This window comes from Chionomys nivalis, chromosome 8 (assembly GCF_950005125.1).
Source record: "Chionomys nivalis chromosome 8, mChiNiv1.1, whole genome shotgun sequence".
Classification (NCBI taxonomy): Eukaryota; Metazoa; Chordata; class Mammalia; order Rodentia; family Cricetidae; genus Chionomys; species Chionomys nivalis.
Window position 1 is genome coordinate 44,085,099 of NC_080093.1, and position 27,949 is coordinate 44,113,047.

The 27,949-nt window shown below is 38.0% G+C and overlaps 2 protein-coding genes across 4 annotated transcripts in view; both read left to right on the forward strand.

Moving 5' to 3' along the window:
- Window positions 1-23,104, forward strand: part of Zfp91 (ZFP91 zinc finger protein, atypical E3 ubiquitin ligase) — a 33,037-nt gene extending 9,933 nt beyond the window's left edge. The window contains exons 3-12 of one of the 3 annotated variants that reach the window (XM_057777558.1): window positions 6,576-6,782; window positions 7,022-7,058; window positions 7,620-7,721; window positions 10,195-10,329; window positions 11,287-11,337; window positions 11,715-11,793; window positions 12,920-13,034; window positions 18,888-18,987; window positions 19,452-19,824; window positions 22,750-23,104. In XM_057777558.1, coding sequence (XP_057633541.1) covers window positions 6,576-6,782; window positions 7,022-7,058; window positions 7,620-7,721; window positions 10,195-10,329; window positions 11,287-11,337; window positions 11,715-11,793; window positions 12,920-13,034; window positions 18,888-18,987; window positions 19,452-19,824; window positions 22,750-22,872 — 1,322 coding nt within the window. In that variant the 3' untranslated portion in view covers window positions 22,873-23,104. Of the gene's footprint in view, window positions 1-6,575; window positions 6,783-7,021; window positions 7,059-7,619; window positions 7,722-10,194; window positions 10,330-11,286; window positions 11,338-11,714; window positions 11,794-12,919; window positions 13,035-18,887; window positions 18,988-19,451 lie in introns of all 3 variants that reach the window. The other 2 variants (XM_057777556.1, XM_057777557.1) reach the window with 2 other exon arrangements.
- A 150-nt stretch (window positions 23,105-23,254) lies between these two features.
- Cntf (ciliary neurotrophic factor) lies at window positions 23,255-27,740 on the forward strand. The gene is made up of 2 exons (XM_057777559.1): window positions 23,255-24,845; window positions 25,689-27,740. The coding sequence occupies exons 1-2, from the start codon at window positions 24,732-24,734 to the stop codon at window positions 26,175-26,177; spliced, it is 603 nt and encodes a 200-aa protein (XP_057633542.1). The 5' UTR covers window positions 23,255-24,731; the 3' UTR covers window positions 26,178-27,740.
- Window positions 27,741-27,949: the final 209 nt, after the last annotated feature.

Here is a 27,949-nt window from a genome sequence, read left to right on the forward strand (position 1 = left end):
GTTGATTATTTTCACAAGATTTGTGCCACCATTGACCAAGCATAATTTTACAGGCAGGAAACTATTACAGATCAAAGGTTTTATGGCTAGGTTGATGTTTACGTTTTTCTTGGTAGCCTACAGAATGCCTTCCCAGACAAAGATACTAGAACATAGGGGTAAAGGTTCTATGTAAGCACCAGCTCATCTTTTCCATGCTCAGTGAGTTATGTGGAAGTTGTCTTCAGGACAGGGGTGTTGCTGTCAGTTTAAGGAGAGCAATCTATTGTCTTGTCAACAGATTAGATTGTTTGGGATTTCCGTGGGATCCCTTTCTACCACAATGCAATTGGATGTAATCCAATCTCAATAGTGGAAGCTTCATTTGGTGACAAGAAATGGCTAGTTGGGATTCTATTTACCTCATATTTAGAGACTTCATTTGGATTGCTAACATATATTTTGGGAAGTTTCCCCTGCACCAGATTTCCATGCCACACCTCAAATGCCTCTCAAATTTAACTGTGTCTCCCCTGCATTCCTTTTCTCAGCACATCTCTACTGCTCCCCACCTTATCCTCCCATTCCCATCCTCCACTCCCACCACCAATCCACCTGTAAGATTTCCTTCTCCCAGGGAGATATATGTGTTCCCCCGTAGTCTTAACTTCTGGATCTAATGATTGTAGCTTGGTTATCATTCATTTAATGGCTAATATCCACAGATAAGTGAATATATACAGTATTTATCTTTCTAAGTCTGGGTTACCTCGGGATGATTTTTTGCTAGTTCATTTGCCTGCAGATTTCATGATGGCATACTTTTTGTTTTTTCAAGACAGGATTTCTCTGTGTAACTTTTGCTGTAGACCAGGCTGACAGAGGATTTCTCTGGAACTTGCACTGTAGACCAGGCTGACCTCAAACTCACAGAGAAGCCGGGCGATGGTGGCACACGCCTTTAATCCCAGCACTTGGGAGGCAGAGGCAGGCGGATCTCTGTGAGTTCGAGACCAGCCTGGTCTACAGAGCTAGTTCCAGGACAAGCTCCAAAGCCACAGAGAAACCCTGTCTCGAAAAACCAAAAAAAAAAAAATAAAAAAGTAAACTCACAGAGAGCCACCTGCCTCTGCCTCTTGAGTGCTGGAATTAAAAGTATGCACCACTACCACCCTGCAATGGCATACTTTTTAAACTCCATCCTGTAAATGTTTTTATCTAGTCCTCTATTGAGGGACATCAACAAACATTGTTTCAAGTTTCTGGCTATTATAAATAGAACAGCAGTGAACATAGTTGAGCAAATGTCCTTATGATAGGATGCTGTCTCATTTGGGTACTGGATCTTGAGGTAGAACAATTCCCAGTTTTCTGAGAAGTCACCGTATTGATTTCCATAGTGGCTGTACATGTTTGCAATCCCACCAGCAATGTATGAGTATTCTTCTTACTCTCCGTCCTTGCCAATATGAGCTGTCATTTGCAATATTGATCTTAGCCATAATGATGGTATAATGTAATCTCAAAAATAGTTTTGATTTTCACTTCCCTGATTGGTTAAGGATATTGAATATTTCTTTGTTTCTCAACCATTTGAGTTTCTTCTATTGAGAATTCTGTGTTTAGTTCTATACCCCATTTTTTTTATTAGTCATTTGTTTTTTTTAGATCAAGTTTCTTGAGTTCTTTATTATTGGATATTAGTCCTCTCTTAGATGTGGAGTTGGTAAGAATTTTTTCCTTCTATGGGTTGCCTCTATATTACAGTGAAGGAAAACTGCTTTATAGCAGTCAGAAGGAAAACCCACTTCCTAACAATTCACTAAGTCATGAATTCATCTGTGGATTAATCTGATGATAGAGCTCTTGTGATTCTGTTACTTCTGAAGGCTCAGCACTGAAGCTGTTGAAACTCAGACTTAGTTTTAAGACTAAGCTTTGGGGGAGGTCATTATATCCAATCATTACATGAACTAAGAACTGTTGACTCATATATATAATTTGGTGGTGTTTTGAGAATCTTCTGTTTTCCTGCCCAATCTTATGTCTGTTTGCATTATACAACAGTTCTAGTTTCTCTTAATTCTCTTCAACACACTTTTCTTTTTTATAACCATCCTAGTCAGTATGAAATTATGGTCTCATCAGGCTTTTGATTTGCCTTTCATTAATGACTGATGTTGAGTATCTTTGCATATGGTTTTTGTTTTGGTTTTTTTTTAAAGCTTGTTTATCTTTAATGAAATGCTTATTCATATCTTTTGCTTATGTTTCTGGTTATATGCCTCTTTAAAATGAAAGATGAGTTTTATATGCTTAAAGTATTGTAGCAAATGTAATTTGTAAATCTCTCCCATTCTGTAAACCATCTTCGCTATGAATTTTAAAGTGTTAGCTCTTTCACTTATATATATATATATGTATGTATGTATGTATATGTATATACGTATATATATATGATCCATTTTGAATTAAATTTTAAGAGCTAAGAATCTAGCTTTCTAATCTTTGTATATACTGTTTTCCCATTAACATTTGTTGAAGAGAATGTCCATTCCCACCGGCTTTTTTGCACATAGATGGATAGATTTATTGCTAAAGTTTTAATTCAGTTTATTGGCTATTATGTTTAGTCTTTTACCAGTACTGGTTCCTGTAACCTTTAATAGGTTTTGAAGTTCTAAAAAGTCTTCCAAGTTTGTTCTTGTTTCAGTAGTTTTGGCCACTCCTCCTCAAGATTTTTCATATGCATTTTAGGATCAGGTTAACAGAATCTGGATTTTTACAGATACGTTGTTTGTGCATCTGTTTTGGAAAGATTATTTTCTTAGCAGTATTTTTTATTCTTTTAAAAGAGGAAGCATTTTTTGTTGTTTTTTGTTTGTTTGTTTTTGGTTTTTCGAGATAGGGTTTCTCTGTGGCTTTGGAGCCTATCCTGGAACTAGCTCTTGTAGACCAGGCTGGTCTCGAACTCCCAGAGATTCTCCTGCCTCTGCCTCCCAAGTGCTGGGATTAAAGGTGTGTGTCACCACCGCCCGGCAGGAAGCATTTTCTGAATTTCCTTTGGGGCTTGTTCAGTTGGTGATATATTTTAAGGCAGAATTGTATTTATTGATTTTTCTATTCTACGCCTTTCTAAATTCATTACAAGGGGAGATATCGATCAGTATTAATATAAGGTCATTTAATCTGCAGATAATAAAGGAATTTTGTCGTTGTCCCAGTTTGGATGTTACCTTTATTTTTCTTTGTTTTCCTTTCCCTTAATTGTTGAGGCTTGAATTTGTAGTAGACTATTAAATAGAAGAGGTCATCCATGATTTTCTACTTAGGTAGAAGACTTTGTTTTTGCAACCGAGTATGCTCAGGGGAGTATGTGTGCTTTTGTTAGTTTATCTATGTTGAAATGATTTTTTTCGTTTTATTTTATTTTGAATATCAAAACTATATATTGATTCTCTTAAATATGCCATAGCATTTGTTTTATAGGAAATATAGATTGGTATGTAGAGGATTTTGGGGGGGGGTTGTTTGTTTTTGCTTTGATGTTGGGTGATGCTGACATCATAATATTATTGAAGTGATCTATTTAATATTTTTTAAAGTCTGAGAAAGTCTAGAGGTTTGTTTTGTTTTGAAATATTTGTTAGGATTAACTACTAAGTTATGAGCCTAGATTTTTGTATTTGGGATGGTTGAAGCTAGAACAACATGTGAAGATATTTCAGTAGGAGAATTAATGTTGCAAAAGATGACTCTTGTCACCACTGGGCTCAGAATACAAAGCATGATCTATAAAGATTATCCTTGGGCCTTCCACTCTAATAGAATTGCCTTTACTAATAACCTAACATCTGTGTGTTCAAGTGCCTGTTTTCTTGAAACCTTGCCATGGTCATACAGTGTGTTGTCATACATTTGTATAAATATCAGAATGTACTGCTCTGTTGATGTCATTATAAATGGGTTGAGATTTTTGTATGTTTGAAAGCCGTACGCCATATTTTTTCTGTATATGTATGTGTGTGTGTATATGCACACACACACGCCACTGCATTTAATTAAGGTTGCTTGCATGAATGTTGGGACAAGGGCAATTTACAGAGACATTGACAGCTTAGAGAAAGGTGAAATTTTACGTCGAAGACCCCAGTCTTAGGCAAATAACTACAACCACTGGCTTTTTATGAGTGCAGGTGCCTTGTCAGATTCAGAACATAGCATTTTACAACACAGTCTCCCATATTTTGATTCTTACATACTTCCCTCCCTTCCCTGAATGGGTAGGGTAGATGTCCTGGACAGTGCTGAGCACTCAAAAGTCACTTATTCTCAGAATTTTGATCAGTTAAGAAACTCTATATTAACTTACTACTCAATCAAGGCTGAGAAAGCACTAATCACTAGATGTAAACATAAATGAAAACAATGTGACATTATGTCTTGTTGTGATAGGAGCGGTGGGGTTGCGTCCCCGCACCCGGCCGCCCACATGGTTTTACTGTATTCTTTTAAACACTGCTTGGCCCATTAGCTCTAGCCCTTACTGGCTACTTCTCATATCCCGATCAACCCATCTCTAATAATCTGTGTAGCACCAGTCTTACCGGGAAAGATTCAGCATGTCTGACCTGGCGGCTGGCTGCATCGCTTCTGGCCCTGAGAGGAGCTGCCCTGCATCTTAGCTCACTTCCTCTTCCTCCCAGCATTCTGTTCTGTTTACTCCACCCACCTATGTTCTAACCTATGAGGGCCAAGCAGTTTATTTTTAACCAATGACCTTCCTCCATCATTTCCCCTTTTTCTGTTTAAACAAAAAAAAAAAGGAAGGCTTTAACTTTAACATAGCAAAATTACATATAACAAAACAGTTATCAAGTAAAAATTACAATATTTACATCTATTTTATCTTTATCATAACTAAGGAAAACTATAACTATTCTTCAACTCCATCAAAGACTCCTGAAAGATACAATATTGCCTAAGTAAACAAGAAATCCAAAACTCTAGAAATGACAGAGACATCTTGCTGCCTGTACAGTCACCCAAAGTTCTTCTGTACCGTTGGGGCATCCATCTTTGGCCTTCAGGCCCATAGTATCCAGCAGACATTTCCATGAAGAAGGAAATTCCAAAGCAGTTCATTCACTTTCTGCTGTGTCCTGCAGAATGTCTCGCAGACTCCTTCATGAATCAGGAACCCTAAAAGATCATCTCACCTTTAGGCAAGTTCAGCAGTCCTCTCTCTGAGGGTTCTCTGTGTCCAGTTTATGCAATAGTCCAGGCAAGAACAGTTTCTTGCCCAAATGGCTATCAAACTCCATAAGGATCCTCTTCGATGCCCATCTTCTTTCTTCTTGAAGTAGATTGGTGCTGCCAGGAGCAGAGTGTCTTATTGTCATGAAAAGTCTTAAGTTATTAAAACATTAAATAGCATATTCTGCAGTCTTTGAAAGATATGAAGAATGTCTATCTAAAATATATCTATGTACACCTAGAAAATCTAACATGACTACAAACTTGACTATTATAGATGATTATCCATTAACAACTTATATTTTCTAACTATACATTACATTTTAAAAATGAACTTCACAATCACAATACCTTAATCAAGATCAGAAATACATATAACAAAATTGACCTTAAAATCCATACCAATGCAAATTATTCATATCTATATCAATGTCTGGGTAGGGAAACAGCAGTAATAGGTTTCCCCTCTGAGAGCATATCCCACCTCCCTACCAACTGGGATTTTTGACAAAGTTATTCCTAACAGACATGAATTTTCTCTGATGGAATGAGCCTCAAATCCAGTTTAGAAAGTAATCGATCACCCCTATAACAGTCATGCCACTTTTATACAAATGGATACATCTTGCCTGGCAGTATTGTAGAATGCAAGATCCACAATTAGATGAGACTGATGACTTTCCCAACAGTGTGCATAGCACCTCTCAGCCCTGTAAAGTTGAGTGTCCAATTCAGTTCCAGCTTGATTTTTGTCTTGCAACCAAAGTATATGGTCTCTTCAGCAGTAGGTTCTGACCATTCAGTTCTGGTGAGCAATTTGCCATTGGATTTGTTTGTCTGTCTGTTTTTTATACTCTCACTAGTTTTAATTCATGATCCTTTTTCTGTCTCAGTCTGAATGATGGAGTATAAGAACACTACCTACCACAGTTGTCGTATACGATCGCTGTGATGAAGTACCATGACAGGGCAAACTTTTTCAGAGGTTTAGCCCATTGTTGTCATGGCGGAGAGGGTGGTGGCACACAGGCAGACGTGCTGGAGAAGTAACTGAGAACTCTACATCCAGATCTGCAGGCAGAGAGCTACTGGACTTGGCTTGAGCATTTGAAACCCCAAAGCCCGCCCATCCACCCACCAGTGACACACTTCCTCCTACAAGGCCACACCAACCCCAACAAGGTCACACTCCATGATAATGAAACATTCAAATATATGAACCTGTAGGGGCGAAGTAAAGATCCATTTTATTTCAGTGTTGTCTTGATTTTATTTTAATTAGATGTATAAGCGTGGTTATTTCACTATTTAGCTGAAACTTGAATTATGTTTTCATCTAGATCCCAAGGAAGAGAAAGAAGATGATTCTATCCTCCCTCAGGAAGTTTCCATTTCTGCAACTAGGCCTAGCCGAGGCTGGCGTAGTAGTAGCAGGACATCTATTTCTCGCCTTCGAGACACTGAGAATACTCGGAGCTCTAGGTCCAAGACTAGTTCGTTGCAACTCGTCTGCAAGTCAGAGCCAATTACAGATCAACTTGAATATGGTACGATGTAAATATAATATGGTTACTCAAATACCTGATTGGTTCTTTAACCTTAAATGTAATGCTGAATATCTTAATTTCGGGGGACAGGTGGTAATGTAGGTAGGATTTGTTTTGGGTACATTGTAGATACTCTCCATTTACAGAGCTCCTTCATACAGTGATTTCACTTAATCTTTGACTATGAAGAGAAAATATCTCGTGTGTGTGTCTCAATAAATTTTGGTTTAATTTTCCAGAAGTTCGAGAAGAACCTCTGTCTCCCGGTGGCATTAGGTATAACGTTTATTTCATACTTATATCTTGAATACTCAATTGTATTAAATGATTGAGACTTTTTATTTGATAGAATGTTGAACTGTTAATTTCATTTTTAATATATCACACTTAATATTCTACATCTGATTTTAAATGGGCCATAAAACATTAGGAGACTTAGTTTCCTAATTCCAAAGGCGTGTTTTGAGTATCTTCTCTGGTTATTCTCTTTTGGGCACATAAATATAAGTGTCTTGCCAGTGTCTTTCATAGTACTTTGGTAGTTTAATGTTGGTTAAGTCTTTTGTGATACAACACATCAGACAATTACAACTGAATTACAAAGTCAGTTGTCTAAGTCTTCATGCCATTGGGCAATTATTTAATTTTAAAATGTTGTAGTATATCTTATTTATATAGTCTGAGTTTTAAGTATATTGTTTAGGATGTAGTCTAATCAGGTCATAAGGATGAAAATTTTAGATGATGTGGATTTTTGGTGGTGTATAAGTATTCTAATTCACTCCTAATTAGATAATCCTTGGAATCAGAATTTATTATTTGTTTGTTTATTTATAGTAGTGATGAGGAAGAGGAGGAGGAAGAGATGTTAATCAGTGAAGAGGAAATACCATTCAAAGATGACCCAAGAGATGAGACCTACAAGCCCCATCTTGAAAGGCATGTTTGAAATTTTACTGTATGTGCTAGTGAAAAACACATAAGAATACACAGTTGGATATGTTTGTTTTATTTTTGTCCCAAGATTAAATAAACATGGAAATAATTTGAGTGATTGTTTTGCAACTCTAGCATTTTTACTCTCATAGAACCTTGTTTGATCTGTTGAATTTTAATATTAACTATACCATTTAGTAGAAGTGTGCATGTTTTAATAAGGTTTTATGGAATGTTTAAAGTTGTTTCACTTAATATCTTACTTCTCTTTGCAGCTATAGTGAGATTTGATTTTTGTATGTTTTGGCCTACCTTAGTTTGCATTACTGTTGGCTATGATGACCAAAAGCAAATTGGAGGGAAAGGGTTTAGACTTACTCTTCTACACACATTGGCCACCACTATAGGAAGTTAGGACAGGAAGGAACTCAAGAAGGGTGAGAACCTGGAGGCAGAGACATTTGCAGAGACTATGGAGGACACTGCTTTCTGACTTCCTTGGCCTGCCCTCTTATAGACTGCATCCAGTACCACTGGCCCAGGGTTGGTCACATTCACAATGGGCTAGATTCTCCCCACAATAATCACTAATTAATCCAGGCTTTACCTATAGCCTGATCTTTTTTTTTTTTTTAATTTTCTTTTGTTGATATTTATTGAGCTCTACATTTTTCTCTTCTCCCCTCCATACTTCAATCCTCCCCCGAGGTCTCTATGCTCCCAATTTACTTAGGAGATCTTGTCTTTTTCTACTTTCTACTTCACATGTGCATTATATCTATGAAAGTCTCTCTTAGTGTCCGCATTGTTGTCTAAATTCTTTGGGATTGTGGTTTGTAGGCTGGCTTTCTTTGCTTTATGATTAAAAACCACCTATGAGTGAGTACATGTGATAATTGTCTTTCTGTGTCTGGGTTACCTCACTCAAAAATGATGCTTCCTAGCTCCATCCATTTTCCTGCAAAATTCGAGCTGTCGTTATTTTTTTCTGCTGTGTAGTGCTCCATTGTGTAAATGTACCACATTTTTCTTATCCATTCTTTGATCGAGGGGCATTTAGGCTGTTTCCAGGTTCTTGTTTTGACAAACAAAGCTGCTATGGACATAATTGAGCATCCTTCGGATATACACCCAAGAGTGGTATTACTGGGTCTTGAGGAAGGTTGTTTCCTAATTTTCGGAGAAATCGCCACACTAACATCCAAAGGGGTTATACCAGCTTGCATTCCCACTAGCAATGCAGAAGTGTTCCCTTTTCCCCACAACCTCTCCAGCATAAGTTGTCATCAGTGTTTTTGATATTGGCCATTCATACAAGTGTAGGATGGAATCTCAGAGGTGTTTCGATTTGCATTTCTCTGATGACCTAAGGATGTTGAACATTTCCTTAAGTGTCTTTCAGCCATTTTAGATTTCTCTGTTGAGAGTTCTCTGTTTAGGTCTGTACTCCATTTTTTATTGGATTATGTGATCTTTTGGTGTCCAATTTCTTGAGTTTTTTCTATATTTTGGAGATCAGACCTCTGTCTGATGTGGGGTTAGTGAAGATCTTTTCCCAGTCTGTAGGCTGTCGTTTTGTCTTGTTGGCCATGTCTTTTGCAGTTTTCAATTTCAGGAGGTCCATTTATTAATTGTTTCTCTCAGTGTCTATGCTACTGGGTTTGTATTTAGGAAGTGGTTCTCTGTGCCAATGCATTCAAGTGTACTTCCCACTTTCTCTTCTATAAGGTCCAGTGTGGCTGGCTTTATGTTGAGGTCTTTGATCCATTTGGACTTGAGTTTTGTGCATGGTGATAGATACGGGTCTATTTTCATTTTTCTACATGTTGATATTCAGTTATGCCAGCACCACTTGTTAAATATGCTTTCTTTTTTCCATTTGATACTTTTTGCTCCTTTATCAAAGATCAGGTGTTTGAAGATGTGTGGATTGATATCCGGGTCTTCTATTCAAGTCCATTGGTCCTCCTGTCTGTTCTTATGCCAATACCAGGCTGTTTTCAGTACTGTAGCTCTGTAGTAGAGTTTGAAATCAGGAATTGTGATGCCTCCAGAAGTTCTTTTATTGCACAGGATTGTTTTGAGTATCCTGGGTTTTTTGCTTTTCCAACTGAAAATGAGTACCATTAATTTGAGGTTTTTGAAGAATTTTGCTGGGATTTTGATGGGCAGTATGACCTGATCTTACGGAGTCATATTTTCGGTTGAAGTTTCACCCTTGGGATGACTCCAGTTTGTGTCAAATTGACATAAATTAACCAGTATAAAGCAGTATTCTCCCATGGACATCACACACACACTCTTGCTGTGAGGTTGGGGGTGTGGACAATTGATAACATCTGGTTTTTAACACGAGAATCACAGCGTTGGAATAATGAGATAATGATAAACCCTAAGCTTCAACCTGGTATCATATATTGCCTTTAATGAAGTCTTTGTTAAAATGTTTGTGTTGAGATTTTTTTTCTGTTTTCAGGGAAACCCCAAAACCACGGAGAAAATCAGGGAAGGTGAAAGAAGAAAAAGAAAAGCAAGAAATAAAAGTGGAAGTAGAAGTAGAGGTGAAAGAAGAGGAGAATGAAATCAGGGAAGATGAAGAGCCTCCTAGGAAGTGAGTAGGCAGTTTCTACTAAAAGTGGAAACCTTCCTTTTAAAACCACTAGTAGACAGAATTCAAGTTAGATGAGAGTGTGTATGCATGCATGCACGTGTGTGCGCACATATTTGGGCCATGAGGCCACATGGATTTAGTCCCAGCACTTGGGAGGCAGAGACAAGCCTTGTGTGTGAGGCCAACCTAATCTACATACCCAATTCCAGCCCAACCATGGCTACATAATGAGACACGCCCTCAGATAAAAAAAAAAAACCCAAAGAGATCTCTGTGAGTTCGAGACCAGCCTGGTCTACCAGGACAGGCTCCAAAAACCACAGAGAAACCCTGTCTCGAAAAACCAAAAAAAAAAAAAAAAACCCAAAGATATAAAAGGGGTATATGAATGTGTAAAATACTAATGTTAAGCAACTTAGAGTTTCTTTGGAACAACTTTGAAAGGTTGTATTGGTGTTGGTTTTTTTTCATTGCAAAGCAATATATCAGTAAGTCCAAATGAGCAAAAGGCAGTATCTATGGGGATACAGAGGAATAGAGAAAACCAGAAAAATAATCTCAGATGTGTATTCTCAAAAACTAATAAATAGATTAAATGAGGCAATAGATTTGATTCTGTAAAACCTTTCCATGTAGCACACACTTTGTTGCAGAAATAAGTATTTTATTGTCTTCTTGTCTTTTTTTAATTAATTGCATTGAGATGGCAAACTCTTTACTTAGCTAGTCTTCAAGTATTATTGAAATTTAGCCAGATATTTCATAGTAATGCCTGTAATAAAGAATAATTTATGAATGGAATTACCTCAGTAAATCTAGCTTGAGACCAAATGCCTTTGTTTTTGTGTTGGTTATGCTCTGTGTCTGCCACCTGTTCTTGGGTCTCTGGAATGTACTTCAGCTTTCTATTAGCTTTCATCTAGAATATTTAGTCAACTGCTCTTTCTTAAATTGTAGGAGAGGGAGAAGGAGAAAAGATGACAAAAGTCCACGGTTACCCAAAAGGAGGTGAGGCATTTCTGCTCCTGTTTTTTATACCTAAAGTCTTTGGTAGGCGTTTGATTACTTTAGCTTTAATAAACAGAAGAGGTGTGACTTAAATTTCACAAAAGTGGTTTTCTTAATGTCCTTCATGCACAGATGATGTGTTTTCATTTTCATTGCAAATTGCTAATTTGTCTGAAATCTTCAGTACTTTCTAATTTTTGCAGGTTACTAGCTTATTCATGCTGTTTATAAACTTGAATATTTGGCAATTTGATTACTTGAGTACAAATTTTGTGAAACCTATGTGTTACTATAAATATTTTAATTTATATTAAACATCACACTATATATAGAATACCACTTCACCTGCTAACTTTTTTCTAATATTTTGGTAATAGAAAAAAACCTCCAATCCAATATGTCCGTTGTGAGATGGAAGGATGTGGGACTGTTCTGGCTCACCCTCGCTATTTGCAGGTCAGTGAAGTTGTTAAACAAGACAGTCTTTCATGCAGTGTCCATTACTTGTCTCCTAAAATGTTAATTTGTATAGCATTTGTAAACATTGATATAAAATATGAAGAAAAATATTGCTAAGTATAAAATTACATAAATCATCTTTACTCCACTTGTACTCCTTTAACAAATATACCTGAGACTAGCAATTTAAAGAACAAATTTATTAGCTTTTGATTCCAAGTCCCTTAGTATTAAGAATATGGTACCAGCGTCTGGAAAGGGGTCTTCTTCTTCAGAGTGTAAGACTGAAAGACAAGAAGGAAGCATGAGGAGAAACAGGGATCTGGGTTCACTTTGTTAACAATTTTAATCGATTTCTGAAAACAGAACATGTAAATATACCTCAGCATTATTGCATTGAAGGTTTAAGTTTTCAACACAGGAACCAGTGGGGGGTGGAGAAGTGGATACACTTAAAACTTAGCACATTCTGTTCCCTGAGTATGTGACTTTACTCGGATTTTTACAGTGTTACATTATGTCCCAAAGTGGTATGAAGAAGTCTCCCATAACAGATTATTGAAACTATACAGAAAGACACAGGCTTATTAGGTTTTAACTTCAATATTTATTAGGATACAAAGAATATAGTGTGCAAACTAATGATTTCCTCGAGATGGTATTAAAAATTATTTTTTTAAATTTTTGATCTTTTAAGGTTTTTCTTTAAATGAGTAGATATTTAACTGACTGGCTTTCAGGGTATGTGCAGTATGGCAGGAAACGGAATTGAAATAGTGAAATGTTGCTTAGGAAATGCCTGTTACTCTTTAGCAGTAAGTATGAAACTAAGACCTTACTTTTGGAGTATGGTTTTGGTTTTTGGTATGTATCATTTGGTATACCCATTTTTATTTTGTGTTTTTATTTTGCAAATGAAAACTAGAACTTGAAATGTTTAAGTATTTCTAAGATCACATTGCTAGTGAGTGACAGGAACACATTGGAACCCAGGTCTATTTATTCTTGTGTTCTTTACCATTTTATTCTGCTAGTTTTCCTTTAGAACTTTTTTTTGATTTAGAAAACAAAAGAATGTTGAGAACAGTTGTTTTCCTGTTTCACTTTCCTTTTGCTATTTTAGCACCACATTAAGTACCAGCATTTGCTGAAAAAAAAATATGTATGTCCCCATCCTTCCTGTGGACGACTCTTCAGGCTCCAGAAACAACTTCTGCGACATGCCAAACATCATACAGGTACATTTCTAAGTAAAAGGTTTATCATGTAACCAAGTGAACTGCAATTAGGACATTGCATTATAGTCTGGTAATGAAGCAAGATATTTCTAATATAAGTCTTTTTAAAAGCACCTAGTTGACAAGCATGGGAGAAAGTGGGAAAATAGCACTGGGAAAACTAAAGCAGGGGTTTGAGTTCCAGGCCAGGCTGGACTACATATATAGAATCTGTTTTAAAAGCTGGAAATAGGGGAGATATAGGATCTCATTAAGAAGTCTTGGTTGTCCTGAAACTCACTGTGGAGAGCAGACTGGCCTTAAACTCCCACCAATCCTACCATTGTTTCCCAGGTATTGGGATTGACCCTCATTGGTTTTCTTGTTTTAAAATAACCTTATTGATAGGATAAAGCCCTTGCCCACAAGCATAAGGACCAGAGATACTCTAGGACCCATATAAAAGCCAGGCAGCTGGCTTCCTTTAATCCTAACATTTGGGAAATAGCATCTCTAGGGCAATCTGGCTAACTAGCAGGATTCAGTGCTCTCTGGGATCTGTGAGCAATCCTGCCTCAAAAAATAAAGTAGATAGCGATCCCAAGAGACTCTTGACTTTAACTTCAGTCCTTTATATACACCATACACACAAAAAATAATAATTTAAATTTTTAGAAAGTGTGACTATTACAGGTTGTAATCAGCTAATGCTTTAGAACTTTTACTACTTGGCTTCTGAGAATTTTTTTGTACTGGGGCTATTAATTTTTTACTAAGCATATATTCTAAGCTTTGAACTTAACATAGCTGTGCTAATCTCTCCACTCAACACCACTAAGCCATGTTTTATACTTAAGAATATAGGACTTTAGAAGACTTAAACAGTTTGCCAATGATCACCTAATTAATTAAATAAGCTTTCTATTCTGCTTCAGGCAGTTACTGATCAGCAAAGATAGTTGGCAGGAGCTTTTAGGGAATAAAAGTAGGTTGAACATTAATGAGAAAGCCTAAACAGTAAAGGGAGATTGCTTTCATTTATGTTTTTCTATTAAATAGCTTGAGATGATTATATCTGTGGAGATCAGAAAAACTAGTTACTGAACTTGTTGCTAATTCCTATATAAACAGCTCAAAAACAGAAGCTGACTAATGTGTATTATGGAATAGGCTCAAATTCTATTCATTTATAGCCACTGACAATCTTAGTGAAATTCTGCTTTAAATATGAATTGAGTTGCCTATTAATAGTATATTATACAAAATGATATACCTCACATTTGATAATTACATGTGTTCTCTCCTCAGTCTTGGATAGTAAGACTAAAAATTCCCCTTGAAAGAATATGTCCCTCCCCTAGCTGATAATGGTGTACATACTCTCACACAGGCAAGTTACTTAACTTTTCATTTTTCCTTAACTATAAATTACAGGTACCAATATGACAGGCTAATTATAATAAATATGAAATGAGATAACATTTTTGTATGTCACATAGAACTTGCAACATAGTAGACATTTGCAAGATACCAGGATATGAACTCTTGGACATTAATTTCCCCAAGATCTACAATCATTTCTTCATACTATATAAACTGAAGAAGAAAAAAAAGCCTGCTATTTTGCTCCTGAATACAGGCCGTATTTTTGTTGTTGTTGTTGTTGTTGTTGTTGTTCTCCCTCTATACTGTTTTTGTCTCACTGAAAGTCTTCCCGACAGCTAGCTTAGATTGTTTCAGCTAAATACCACAAACTACTATGAGAAACTTTAATTTGGTTAATATAATTTCAGAATGTTAGCTTTTCCTTTAAAAATTAGTTTATACAGACCTTCTTTGTAAATGTAACTTATCAAGTGGTTGCCCCACACATTCGCTGTGCTTCATGAGTGCTAAAATGTTCTAATCTGACAGCCAAGAAGCTTTTAAGCGGGACTATGAGTGATGCGCTTGCTCCTGTGCTAGAAACTGTATTTTCAGACCTTGTGTAGTGTGCAACACAGAATAGCCAGCATTGGCATCATTTAGGTTTCTGCTCGCTCTCTCTCATATGTGATGAATCAGCATATTCATTAGTATGTCCAAGGTGATTGTTAGGTGTTTAAATTTGAGGAAAAACGGCTTGTTCCTCAGCCTCCTGAAAGAGCCACTTACCATATCTGGTTGCTACACATGTTAAAACTATTTGGAAAGGAATATTAAAATAGATATTGTTGATGACTTAAGATGTTTTTACTGTGATTGCATCAAGTAGTTTTAAGTGGAATAGAAAATGTAGTGGTTCTTAAACAAATTATTCAACATACCTCAGTCCTTTGGCTCCTTAACCAAGTAGTAGAAACATAGTGCAATGATCCTTTATGTCATTGATTCCACATTATGCGAGATTAAGTTTCTGTGAAACTTGAAATGACGAAGGTAATTACAATAGCATGAGGAAATACTTGAATGGTGCAGAAGATGCAGGGTGGCAAATAAAGAAATAAATGCAAGTGGCATTTGAATTTATTTGAAATATTATCTAGTTATCATTTAACCTGAAATGGAATGTTTGCTGTTTAGATATGGATCAGCTTGTTCCAGTAGAAAATCATATTGTTTATATCTGGGCTGTTTTTATGTGACAATCTGAAAAAAATTATTTTAAAAAATAAAACCGACAGAAAGTGCACTAATGTCTGAATAGTTACTGTTCTGTTGCTGTGAGAAAACCGCATTACCAATGCACCTCTTTTAATAAAAAGAAAAAATACTTTCTTTTATTAAAGAACAGCATTTAATTGGGAGCTTGCTTACAAGGTCAGACAGAGTGTTAGTCCATTGTCATGGCAGGAGGTAGGCATGGCACTGGGGAAGTAGCTGAGAGCTCATATCTAGTCCACAAGTTGCAGGCCAAAAGAGAGACTGTGCCTAGTTTGGGCTTTTGAAACCTCAAAGCCAACCCCCAGTGAGTTCTCTCCAGCATGGCCATACCTCCTTATCCTTCCTAAGTAGTTCACCATCTGAGAATCAGACATTCTAATATATGAGCCTACAGGGCCATTCTCATTCAGACCACCACAAAATCCTAACCAGTTTATTCAGTATCCTGGAATGTTGGTACAGCTGGGATTGAGGTTCTGGTTTCCTTATTTATACTTAGATTTTTTGTGTGAGTGAGTTTTTTTTTGTTTTTTGTTTTTTGTTTTTTGGTTTTTTTTTGAAGCAAGGTTAGCTATGTAGCCCTAGCTGGCCTGAACTCTCTATGTAGCCTCATATAGAGATCTGGCTGACTCTGCTTCCTGAGTGCTGGTACTAGCCTAGTTACTCCAGTTTATGTACTGATATCTGAAGATTTGGAGATAGGAACCACAAGTGATAGAGAACTTTTGTCTTTCTGCATCAGGTTACCCAACTCAATATATTTTCTAGTTCCATTTATTTACTTGGAAATTTCATGATTTCATTTTTCTTCACAACTGAATAGAGCATTGTATATATGTACCACTTTTTATTATTCATTCATCAGTTGAAAGACATTAAGTTTGGTTCTGTTTTCCTAGCTATTATAGAGCAGCAGTGAACATGACTGAACAGGCATCTGTAGAGTAGAATGTCAAGTCCTTTGGGCATTGTCAGAGTGGAATAGCTGGACCATGTGGCAGAGTTATTTTTAGATTTTTAAGGATTCTCCACACTGATTTCCAAAGTGTCTGCATCAGTTTGCAAATTTCAATAACAGTGGATGAAGGTTCCTTCCTCCACTCAGCATTTGTTGTCAGTTGTTTTGTTAGTCGTTCTGGCAGGGATAAGATGGAATTGTTTTCATTTGTATTTCACTAGTTGCTGAAGATGATGAATACTTTTTGGTTTTTTTTTTTTTTTTTTTTTTTTTGGTTTTTTGAGACAGGGTTTCTCTGTGGTTTTGGAGCCTGTCCTGGAACTAGCTCTTGTAGACCAGGCTGGTCTCGAACTCACAGAGATCCGCCTGCCTCTGCCTCCCAAGTGCTGGGATTAAAGGCGTGCGCCACCCCCGCCCGGCGATGAATACTTTTTGTGATGTTTCTTAGCCAATTTCATTTCTTCTTTTGCAACTCTGTTCAGATCCATAGCCCATTTTTTGAAATGGTTTGTTTTCTTGATTCTTTGTTTTTTTGTGTGTTTTTTATATATTCTGTATACTTACCCTCTGTCAAATGTGTAGCAGGCTTAGGTTCTTACCCACTCTGTAGGATTCCTCTTTGCTCAGTTGTTTTCTTAGCTGTACAGAAGCTTTGATATTATGGCACGCTTATGGTGGTTTGAATGAAAGTGACCCCATAGGCTCATAGGTATTGGCATTATTGGGAAGTATAGCCTTGTTGGAGTAGATGTGGTGTTGTTGAAGTGTGTCACTGCTCTCATAAACTCAAGCCATTGGGTCATTGTCTCTTTGTGCTGCCAGATGTAGACCTCTCAGCTACCTCCCCAGAACCACATCTGCCTGCATGCCACCATGTTTTCTGCTATGGCATTAATGAACTAGATTTGAACTATAAGCTAGCCCCAGGTGTCTCTTCACAGCAATAAAACTCTAAGAGAACACCACTTGTCAGTTGTTGGTGTTAATTCCTGGGCAAATAGAGTCATATTCAGAAAGTCTTTTCTACACCTTTATCTTAGGTTTTCTTCAAGCAGTGTCAGTGTTTCATGATTCATACTGAGGTCTTTGATCCATTTGGAGTTAATTTTTGTGCAAGGTGGTAAATATGGGCGTGATTTCAATAGGCATCTCATTTTCCCAGTATAATTTCATGAAAATGCTGTCTTGTCTCTACTGTTTGTGTTTGGGATGCTTTTATTAAATTTTATAGTCAAATGTTTGGTTTTTTGTGAAAAACTTTCATGTGTCTATTGAGATGATCTTATGGTGATTTTTTATTTTAAGCCCCTTTATATGATTTATTTACTTACATATATTGACTCATTCCTCCATCTCTGTGATAAAATCAGCTTGATCATGGTGGGTTATCTTTTTGATGTGTCTGTATTCAGTTTGCAAGTATTTTATTTTGCATCTATGTGTATCAGGGATATTGGCCTATAGTTTTATTTTTTGTGTTTTTGCTTATATGTAGCTTGGGTATTAGAGTAATACTGGCTTCTAGAATTGTCTTTTAAGCTGATTTTTTATTCTGTTTAAAAAACAAACTTTTTTTCATTTTACATACCAATCCCAGTTCTCACTCCCTCCCCTCCTCCCATCCTCATCCACCTCTCTCCTACTTCCCCCAACCGCCCATCCACTCCCCAGAGAGAGGGTAAGGCACATGGCTTTAGGGAAGGTCCAAGGCCCTCCCTACTGTATCTAGCTGAGCAAGGTATCCCTCCAAAGAGAATGGGTTCCGAAAAGCCAGTACAAGCAGTAGGGATAAATCCTGGTGCCACTGCCAGTGGCTCCGCAGTCTGCCCCAGCCATACTATCACCCACATTCCAAGGGCCTAGTTTGGTCCTATGCTGGTTCTTTCCCTGTCTAGCCAGAGTTGGTGAACTCCCATTAGCTCAGGTAAGCTGTTTTAGTGGATGTCCCATCATGGTCATGATCTCTTTGTTCATAGTCTCACTCCTCCCACTCTTTGATTGAACTTGGGAGCTCAGCACAGTGCTCCGCTATGGCTTTCTGCCTCTTCTTCCATTAGTTTAAGCTGAGTTTTACTCTGCTAGATGCATGGATGAAAAATACAATCAAAACAATACTTTCTGTTGTTAAATTTAGCTTGCTCAAAATATTTACTCATTGCAAAGGGTGTTATGTGCTGTAGACTAACTGCCAGAACACTTGCTCATCTGCAAACTGTAGAAAATACTTAGCAGGTGTCTTAATAGAACATTAACCACATTATTTTTCTTCTTAGATCAGAGGGATTATATCTGTGAATATTGTGCTCGGGCCTTCAAGAGTTCCCACAATCTGGCAGTACACCGAATGATTCACACGGGCGAGAAGCCATTACAGTGAGTATTTACTTACTATTGAATATCTGGGTAGGAAGGAATACATACATTTACCTCACTTGGAGGTTTGTAGTCCATTATAAACATTTCAGTTGTCACCGCTATTGGACTTTTTCTAAGTGAAAGACTAGATAATCTTATTAGTTTGAGAATTTATTCTGCCTTAACCACTTCCCACCCAGCCCAGCCCCCTTTTTTGAAATAAGCCATAGAACCCAGTTTGTACTGCCTATATATTTGAGGATAGGGCTGTGCTTTTCTTTTCTTTTTCTTTTTTTTTTTTAATTTTCTTTTTTGCTGTTTCTTAAGCAAACAATTTTTTTTTTACTTAGATTTCCATCTAGTAATTTCCTGTTCATAAAATGTATGTGCTATGGATTAGTATGTGTATACATTTTTTCAGTTCTCACTTGGCCCTTGATAGAGTTCTGCTTGATCATTCATTTCCTTTGGATTTTCTTTAGATGTGAGATCTGTGGATTTACTTGTCGACAAAAGGCATCCCTTAATTGGCACATGAAGAAGCATGACGCAGACTCCTTCTACCAATTTTCTTGCAATATCTGTGGCAAAAAATTTGAGAAGAAGGACAGCGTAGTGGCACACAAAGCAAAAAGCCACCCTGAGGTGCTGATTGCAGAAGCTCTGGCAGCCAATGCAGGCGCCCTCATCACCAGCACAGATATCTTGGGCACTAATCCAGAGCCCCTGACACAACCTGCAGATGCACAGGGGCTTCCTCTCCTTCCTGAGCCCTTGGGAAACTCAACATCTGGAGAGTGCCTACTGCTAGAAGCTGAAGGGATGTCAAAGTCATACTGCAGTGGGACAGAACGGGTGAGCCTTATGGCTGACGGGAAGATCTTTGTGGGAAGCGGCAGCAGTGGGGGCACTGAAGGGCTGGTCATGAACTCGGATATACTCGGTGCTACCACAGAGGTTCTGATTGAAGATTCAGACTCTACTGGACCTTAGTGCAAAGGAAGACTTTGGGCACTGGGACAGTGCAGACTTTGTATTTAAAAGACAAAAAAGGACAAAAAAAAAATTTAAAGCATTTAAAATCTAGTAAAATAACTGAAGGGCCTGCTCTTTGCATTGTGGATCACAGCACACACACACACACAACTCACACAGAGAGAGACTTTGTCTCATCCCTCCCTCCCTTTCGCCCCCTCTCCTGAATTTCCCTCCCTTATCCTTAAAATATTGATGTTGCCTTTACCAGAAAGGTCATTGAAAAAGCAGCAGTGTACTTGGTTCCAGCCAGCAGCTGATTTCCTGCTCATCGGCAAATCTCCTTTTCCCAACCTATAACTGATGTGCTCTGGATCAGCTTTTAACTCATAGTAGTATATTACTATCATCTAAATCTTTTCTCCTCTACTGCTGCCCTATAGCTCTGGCTTCTCCCCACTGCAACAACCAACACTTATCCTCAAATAATATATAATTCTATTTTCTGGAGGCTGGCAGCTTGACTTGGCACTTTAGAGCCCCTCAGCAGGATGCTGTTAAAACAGCACACATCTCACCCCTCTTCCATTACTCACTGGGTTTGGGGAAGGAAGGATACATGGGGACCACCTCCCTCCCCTTCAGTGGATCCCAGCACCTCAGTCCCCCCTCCTAAACCTCCATATGGCTCTTAATGGTGCTCAATTGCTTGGAAGCAGGCTCCCAAGAAAGAGGGGACTGCCCTATGTACAGTCTTTCTGACTGTAAGACAGGGCTCTATGTCAGTGAGAAAAGTCCCAGGCTAATGGCAGAAATTTGCACTTTGAACATGTGTGTTTTTGTGTTGTGGAACCTGAGATTCCTTATTTATTAATGGAAAGTCTGATTTCTTTGGGGGGGAGGGTCTTTGTTGCTATGTTTTGTGGGGCTGGGAGAGTAGATTATTCTGACATGGGATCCTTCCTATAAGAGGTACTTTGAAGGCAAGGCTTAGAGTTAAAGAAGCACAGCCAGCCTCTAAAATCATAGTTTTCCAGTGGCCTTTACAGAAAGCTGGTCCTCAGCACTAACAGAATCACTACAGTAGCCTAGTGCTTTTTTTGGAAGCCTTAGGGAAGGTTGATGGGTTTGTGGTAACTAGAGTGCTCTTGGAGATACACAAGGATTTGAGGGGATGAGGAATGTTACTCATGGTCTGAATCAAAAGATTTTTTTCTTCTGTGAATTTTTTTCTTTTTGTCCTCACCATTTATGTGCATTAATCTCCCTGCTGTCCTAATTCCAGCCCCTTGTTTTGATTGTGGTTTTGGTTTTGTCATTGGTTATTCCAGCTCTTGATTAGTGGAAGACCAGACCCTGTCATTCATGAAGGACAAAATTAAGAGTTCTAGAGTTTGGGTTTAGAGAAAACTGGTGTGTCATATTTCCCCCGTAGAAGGAACAAAGTTTGAATAGACAAAAGCAAAGGTAAAAAATCTGTGTGATAATGTCTTTGGCTGTCCCCAAATTACCTATTTTCCTTGGAGTAGGGATTTTTAATGCATTGTGGATTATCACTGTCATTGGGAGACGCAGATTGTGTTTTTACATGCTTATACCTCTCGGAAGACTAAAACCCTAATTGAGCATTGAGCTCACTTTTTTGAGAATTAGGAATGCAATTCCTCCCTGTGTGCTTCAGAATCTGCCATTGAAGACCTGGCCAGTTACCAGAAATACATGATGACTGTTGGGAAAATTAAGAGTCTGAGAACAAAATAAGGAACAGCTTGTTTTTCACAAACACTAAAGCTATGGAGTTTATCAAATTTTCTCTGCTTAATTTTTTTTCCCCAAAAAATGTCATCTCTGAAAGACGCTTACTGTACACCCACCAATGTCACTGGTTGGGATGCCAGGGAGGAGGGCAAAGACACCTACAGGAACAATATTAAACACATTATTGTTTCCTCTAAAGTGTTGCAGACTTTGCCATCCTTCCCATATCAGGGGAGAGAAGGCATGAAGATAGACTTTCCTGCCCCACAGAGTTTGACTTTGCCGCATTGATTTGAAATGTGCATTGACTCTGGTGCATTGGTACACAGATTTGGAAATAGTGTAAGAGCAATTATAAATGGGACTGCAGCAGAGTTGCTCTACATGATACTGTTTCTCTCCCTAATATCTGTATCCTACACTTAGCCTTTGCTTTTCACATTTAGACTGATTTCATTTAGAGTGGTTACTCATCAAATATAGCCACCCACAGAAAAGCAGACTGCATTGTAAACATCTCTTCTTTCTGGGACGGGGAGAAATATGTTCTTTTCTGTACCTCACTCCCCTCCCCACGAAAGCAACTAGTTATAATAATTAGAAACTTCCTGTCCTCTCATTTGGGGGAGGGGGCGTAAAGGGGACTTGGGTCATCTTCATAGCTACCGTTTGCTGACAATAAATTATTGTAGCGGTTTGCAATAAATTTTAAAATATTTTTCATGAACTTTATTTTTTTTCTTTTGAGAACAAGTGCTAGCATAGTAAAAGTCTATATGAGCAAACTAAGCACCATTACCAATTCCTTTATTCCCATGCCACTCATTTAATTGTCCTTTAAAGAGTCCTTTTAATCTTAAAAATTGATAGATATTTCATAATCATATCTTATTATCTTTTAAATAACTAGTCATACCTCCATTTTCAATTGGCAATTCCAAATTTTATGGATATAGTTGTGTGTGATAATCATTCGGTATTTCTGGGAGTTGTGCATACTCCTTGCTGGCATATTTTTGCATAATTAGACCCTTACACATTTTACAGGGTTTAGTCGGACACTGGCTGGGAGTCCTGGGAATGAGCACAGAAAACATCGTCATAGAGCACTTGGACCTCCCTCGCACCTGTTCGGAGGAAGATTGTGAACTCTACCACCAACCTAAGTGAGGTCTTACAGCCTTGCTACAAAACAGTTTCGCTCCTGTCTTTCTTCCAATTTTCCATATACTCAAGAAAATCAGAACATTGTAATGGGGCAGTTATATTTCCTAAAAGCTTTTTTTGCCTGTTGAAATGTGCAGGACCCTTTTCCTGTGATGAAAGATAGGTGGTTACTTGATCTAGGTTTAAAAGTTATGTAAAAAAAATTATAATAAAAGGGATACTTTGCTTTTAAAAATCTTGTTTCCTCTTAATCTAGGTAATCATATTCAAAATAAGTATGTAAAGAAAAATAAAAGTTGTCTTCCTGGAAGCAACTAGTCTTCCTTGGTTATACTGAATTAGTCATCCAAGAGTAAAACAGTTGATGCTGTTAAATGAAGAAAACAGATGCCTCCAGGGTAGGCTTTTGTATGCTGCTATTTGCTCTTTATTGAAAGTTGGGTAGCGGTTCTAATGCTGAGATGCCTCGTAGCTCTGTATTTGGCAGACTCCAAATGGGTGTTTCAGTTGCTTGCTTGAGGTTATTAAAGATACTGTGAAGTACAGTTTACTCTGATAATGACAGAACCTTGGTTGCATTTAACATTAGTGCTTCTTGACAACGCTTTTAATACCCATGTCAAGTTAGAATTTAAAAAAGAAAACAGTCTAATTTTGATTAAAAGTTCAGTGGCAGTCATTCCTCATTTATTGTTTGCCTATGTCAATTCGTTCCTGAGATGGTCTATGTTTGACCTTCTTGGCAACATCTGATATGAAATAGGGACAGTCACTGACCCATTTGAGGATGAAACTTTGAAACTTCAGCCAATAGCATCACCCAGTGACTACAGTACAATAGAATGAAAGCTCTGTAAGCACCTTTTAACTCTTTTGTCCTCATTTCAAAACCTTGTTCATTCTCTTGTTAGCATGGAGTATGACTGGGACTGGGAAGAAAAAGAAGCGTGTTGTCACTTGAGTAAAACTGCCTGAGAAATGTTACCAAGTAGGGTTGGGTGTTTCCTTTGGGAGAGAACAGGCCTAAACAGTGCCTTTCACATCCTGTAGCTACTAGGAAGGCTCCATGATTGAGATTAGAGATGTTCCTTTAGCTAATTATAAACAAGTTTAACCTTATAAGGGATAGGAATGGAAAGATGCTACGAAAGGCCTGCATCACATAGTCTTTGTCTCTTGCACAAAACAGAAGCTGTACAAAGAAGTCATAAAGTTGGGAAGGGGGAGAATAAACCCAAAGACCAGTGTAGGAACACAAGTCTAGTTTATTGGATTAACTTCTTTGAGGAAAGTTTCTTATATCAAATGAGAACACTTTTCTTTTACCTCCAAAGAATACTAATATTTAGCCCAGAATTAATCTAAGAATCATAAATATTGGAGCATATTATCTGACCCATTTGATAAATGGCACTTAATAATATACTTTGCCATGCTAAAGAAAAATTTAGGCTGTAGAAAGCAGAATAAAATCAACAGATTATGTGTGTAAATAACAGACTATATTAGGCAGGGGTGGGTGTCATGAGGATTAGTGTGATAGTGACCTTGTTGCTAAGTAAAAAGCAAAACAATGACATAAAAACAAGTGCTGAATACTGAGTGGAGGAGAGAGATGGAGGCAGACACTGCGGGGGGGGAAAAAGACTGATTAAAAGGGCTCTTTGATTCCACAGGCACAAAAATCCACAGCCAGGAATTTGCTGCCACCTCTGAGTCAGGCAGGGGGTGGGGATGGGGGTGCACAATCCCATTAGAGAATGCCCAGTGGAGTTAGTCTGTGGGAGTCACATTTCTTATTTGGCCCTGTGAAGACAGAAGCAAACCAGCTCACTTGTTTCCTGGGACAGTTGATTTAGGGGATGGCTTTTGCAGAGAATTCACCTCTGACCCTGCACCGCCGGGACCTCTGTAGCCGTTCTATCTGGCTAGCAAGGAAGATTCGCTCAGACCTGACTGCTCTTATGGAATCTTACGTAAGTTGTCTATTTTGCTGTTGTCTGTTTTTAACTCTTCTAGTTCAACTCTTAACCATCATGTTCCAACCCCATAACCAGTTATGAAAACTCTAGTCTTAATGGTCATTCATATATTAAACACCTATAATTTGGCATGGCTTCTCCCTTGAGAAAACTCATGTAACCTTAACTATCTTCTTGAGACATGTCTTTTCTTGAGTGAGAAAATAGAATATTTGGTTGCCTTTTTTCTGAACCCTACCAGGATAGACAGTAGACTTAAAGTTTTGGTTCTTCATAAAATTTTTGAGCTTTGTAAAATAAAAGGTTATAGGATTAGGAAGAACCTTATGGAATTTTAGAGAAAGTTTAGTTTCCCTCTGAACAGTGTAAGCTACCTATATACATTTTAATTTTTACATCAGAAGTATACCTGTAACTAAAAATATTCCCTAGAATTTTCACTAGAGTCTTGTGAAAATGTTAAATTAACCATGGAGTTCTGAGCTTGTTTTCTCATGAAAGGCCTCCATCTAAAGGCCTGATATAATATTCCAAACCTCTGGTAAAGTTACAAATTTATGTTCTCTGAGAATTGGTAACTTGAAAAGCCTTGCCATTTATAAGACTAATGGTTACCCTATTAAAGCCAGTTCCTATTGTATTCTAAAGGATTGATCTCGCTGAGAGTGGACATTGGGGAGAGTGAAATTAAGGTAGCGCTGCAAGATCATGGCTCTCCAAATGAAGGGTTTCTATTTACAACTTGGATCATTGACTACAGAAGTGAGTGTTTATTTGTGATTGGAGAATGGAATTGAGATGGTAATGGAACATATGTTTTACTCTGTCCTTGGCCAGGTGAAGCATCAGGGCCTGAATAAAAATATCAACCTGGATTCTGTGGATGGCGTGCCAGTGGCAAGCACTGATCGCTGGAGTGAGATGACTGAGGCAGAGCGACTCCAAGAGAACCTCCAGGCTTACCGTACCTTCCACGGGATGTTGGCCAAGCTTTTAGAAGACCAGAGAGTGCATTTCACCCCAGCTGAAGGTGACTTCCATCAGGCAATACATACTCTTCTGCTCCAGGTTTCTGCCTTTGCCTATCAGCTAGAGGAGTTAATGGTGCTGCTGGAACAGAAGATCCCTGAAAATGAGGTTGATGGGACGCCTGTTGCTGTTGGAGATGGTGGCCTCTTTGAGAAGAAGCTATGGGGCCTGAAGGTCCTTCAAGAGCTTTCACAGTGGACCGTGAGGTCTATCCATGACCTCCGTGTCATTTCTTCTCATCAGATGGGAATCCCAGCACATGAGAGCCATTATGGGGCCAAGGACAAACAACTGTAGCAGTTAGCCCTTCCCTCTCATTTTTTGTTCTGCTGAGATATAGGTAGTTCCCTGAGGCCTTGTTTTCCCAGAACCAATTTTTGAAAACCTTAAACCACAAGCAGTTTCATGAAGTAGGCTTGACCACATTTGAACGGATATACATGGTTATTCTGGGTGTACGCATGTGTACGAACATTTTTGTTTGTACTGGTGGTATAATAGAGTAGAAACAAGGGAAATATCCTCCCACCTTAGAGCTTTAATGTCCCTGATACTGATACTAAGTGGCCTTTCTAGGCATTTAACAGCCTTTCAAACAGAAGAGAAATTGTAACTAGTTCTGATTGACTTCTTAAAAGACTGAATAAACAAATTAGAAATCCTAGTCTATCATCATTCAAACTACCATAGTAATATATTGGTGTGCTGAGGCAATGAGTGCCATAGCTTTATGTATATTCTATATAACTTTACATCTTTGTCTCAGAGGGTTAGATGTGTCTTGTGACCTATCCCTAGCGCTGAAAAGCAAACAGCCTTTTGTTAAATATCCTCAGAAGTCAGCAGCACATGTCCAAGTGTTTGTTGCCCATACCTGACAAAGAACAGCAACTACAAATCTTAAGATTCCATTTGGGTGAAACATGGGGCCCAGTGTACTTCCGTATTTGGAAACAGATGATATGCAATAACAGGGAGGTTAGGGTTGACTGTACTTGAGTATTGGGTTAATCATTGTTTATAGGAAATTAACAGATGAGTGATACAGGTATGATATATAGATGCTCGATAGTGAGTGGAATGTTGAGGTTAAAGATCACAGAGCTCCATCACCTTCTATTCTCTGGGCTTACTCATGAGGGGAGGATGAAGTCTAGTTGGTCCCCACTGAGAATGCCAGGGATTCTTAACACAGTACCGCTCTGCTTTTAATGTTCTTGTGAGAGCCACACAGCATGGAAAACTAGGAAACAGATGTCCGTGGGAAAGATCTGTGCATTAGTGGTGTACTGTGATTCCAACAATTTGTATCATTTGTTTTTTACTTATTTTTAGATAAACCTGAGAGATCTTGAGTTGAGGGCCCAAGTCTAATCATGACATCTCGCTTCATAAATGAATGAACTATGCATGAGTCAGAGAGGGTTAACTTCCATAAGTTGCATGAGGTGGGGATATGTGACTCATCTTGTGTGCTCTCCTATAATGGGTTCCATAAAGGCTAAAACTCTGATTTAAGTACATGACCATACTCAGTCAAGCATTGTAGTAGCTCAGGGGAAGTGAGACTCTGTTTTCTAGTATGCATTTGTGAAAATACGGTTGTATATGTATAAAATAAAAAGATCAAAACTAGAATGGGATTATAAAGAACTAAAAGAGATCATTTAAAGCCACAAGTCAATGTGCTTCCTGGGTGATGGAGTATAATACAGAATAAACTCCAACAGAAAAAAAAGAACAAGAAGTTGGCTCATGAACATGTCTGGACCCGCACCCAGCACCATAAAGGCCTATTTTGTTTTCTTCCATTTGTGATTGTGGTATACATATTTTTCATTACGATAAAGTCTTATTTCATTTGTGTTTATTAAGTTCTGTTTGTCAGGAGGATCTTCCATTTAATAAAGTGTATGTTAACAAGGCTCATGTTTAAAGAAGAAAAGTGTCTAAAATTTCATTATGAGGAATGACAAGATTACGAACAATCTGCATCATGAGTGACCCCTCTTCTAGGGTTTTTTTTTTTTTTAATCTCACAGGTGTGACAGATATTGCAGGATTTTCAG

Coding starts and splice junctions, on each gene's coding strand:
- Cntf (XM_057777559.1), top strand. CDS start 24,732: ATGGCTTTTGCAGAGAATTCACCTCTGACCCTGCACCGCCGGGACCTC. Junction 24,846..25,688: donor CTGCTCTTATGGAATCTTAC/GTAAGTTGTCTA, acceptor GTCCTTGGCCAG/GTGAAGCATCAGGGCCTGAA.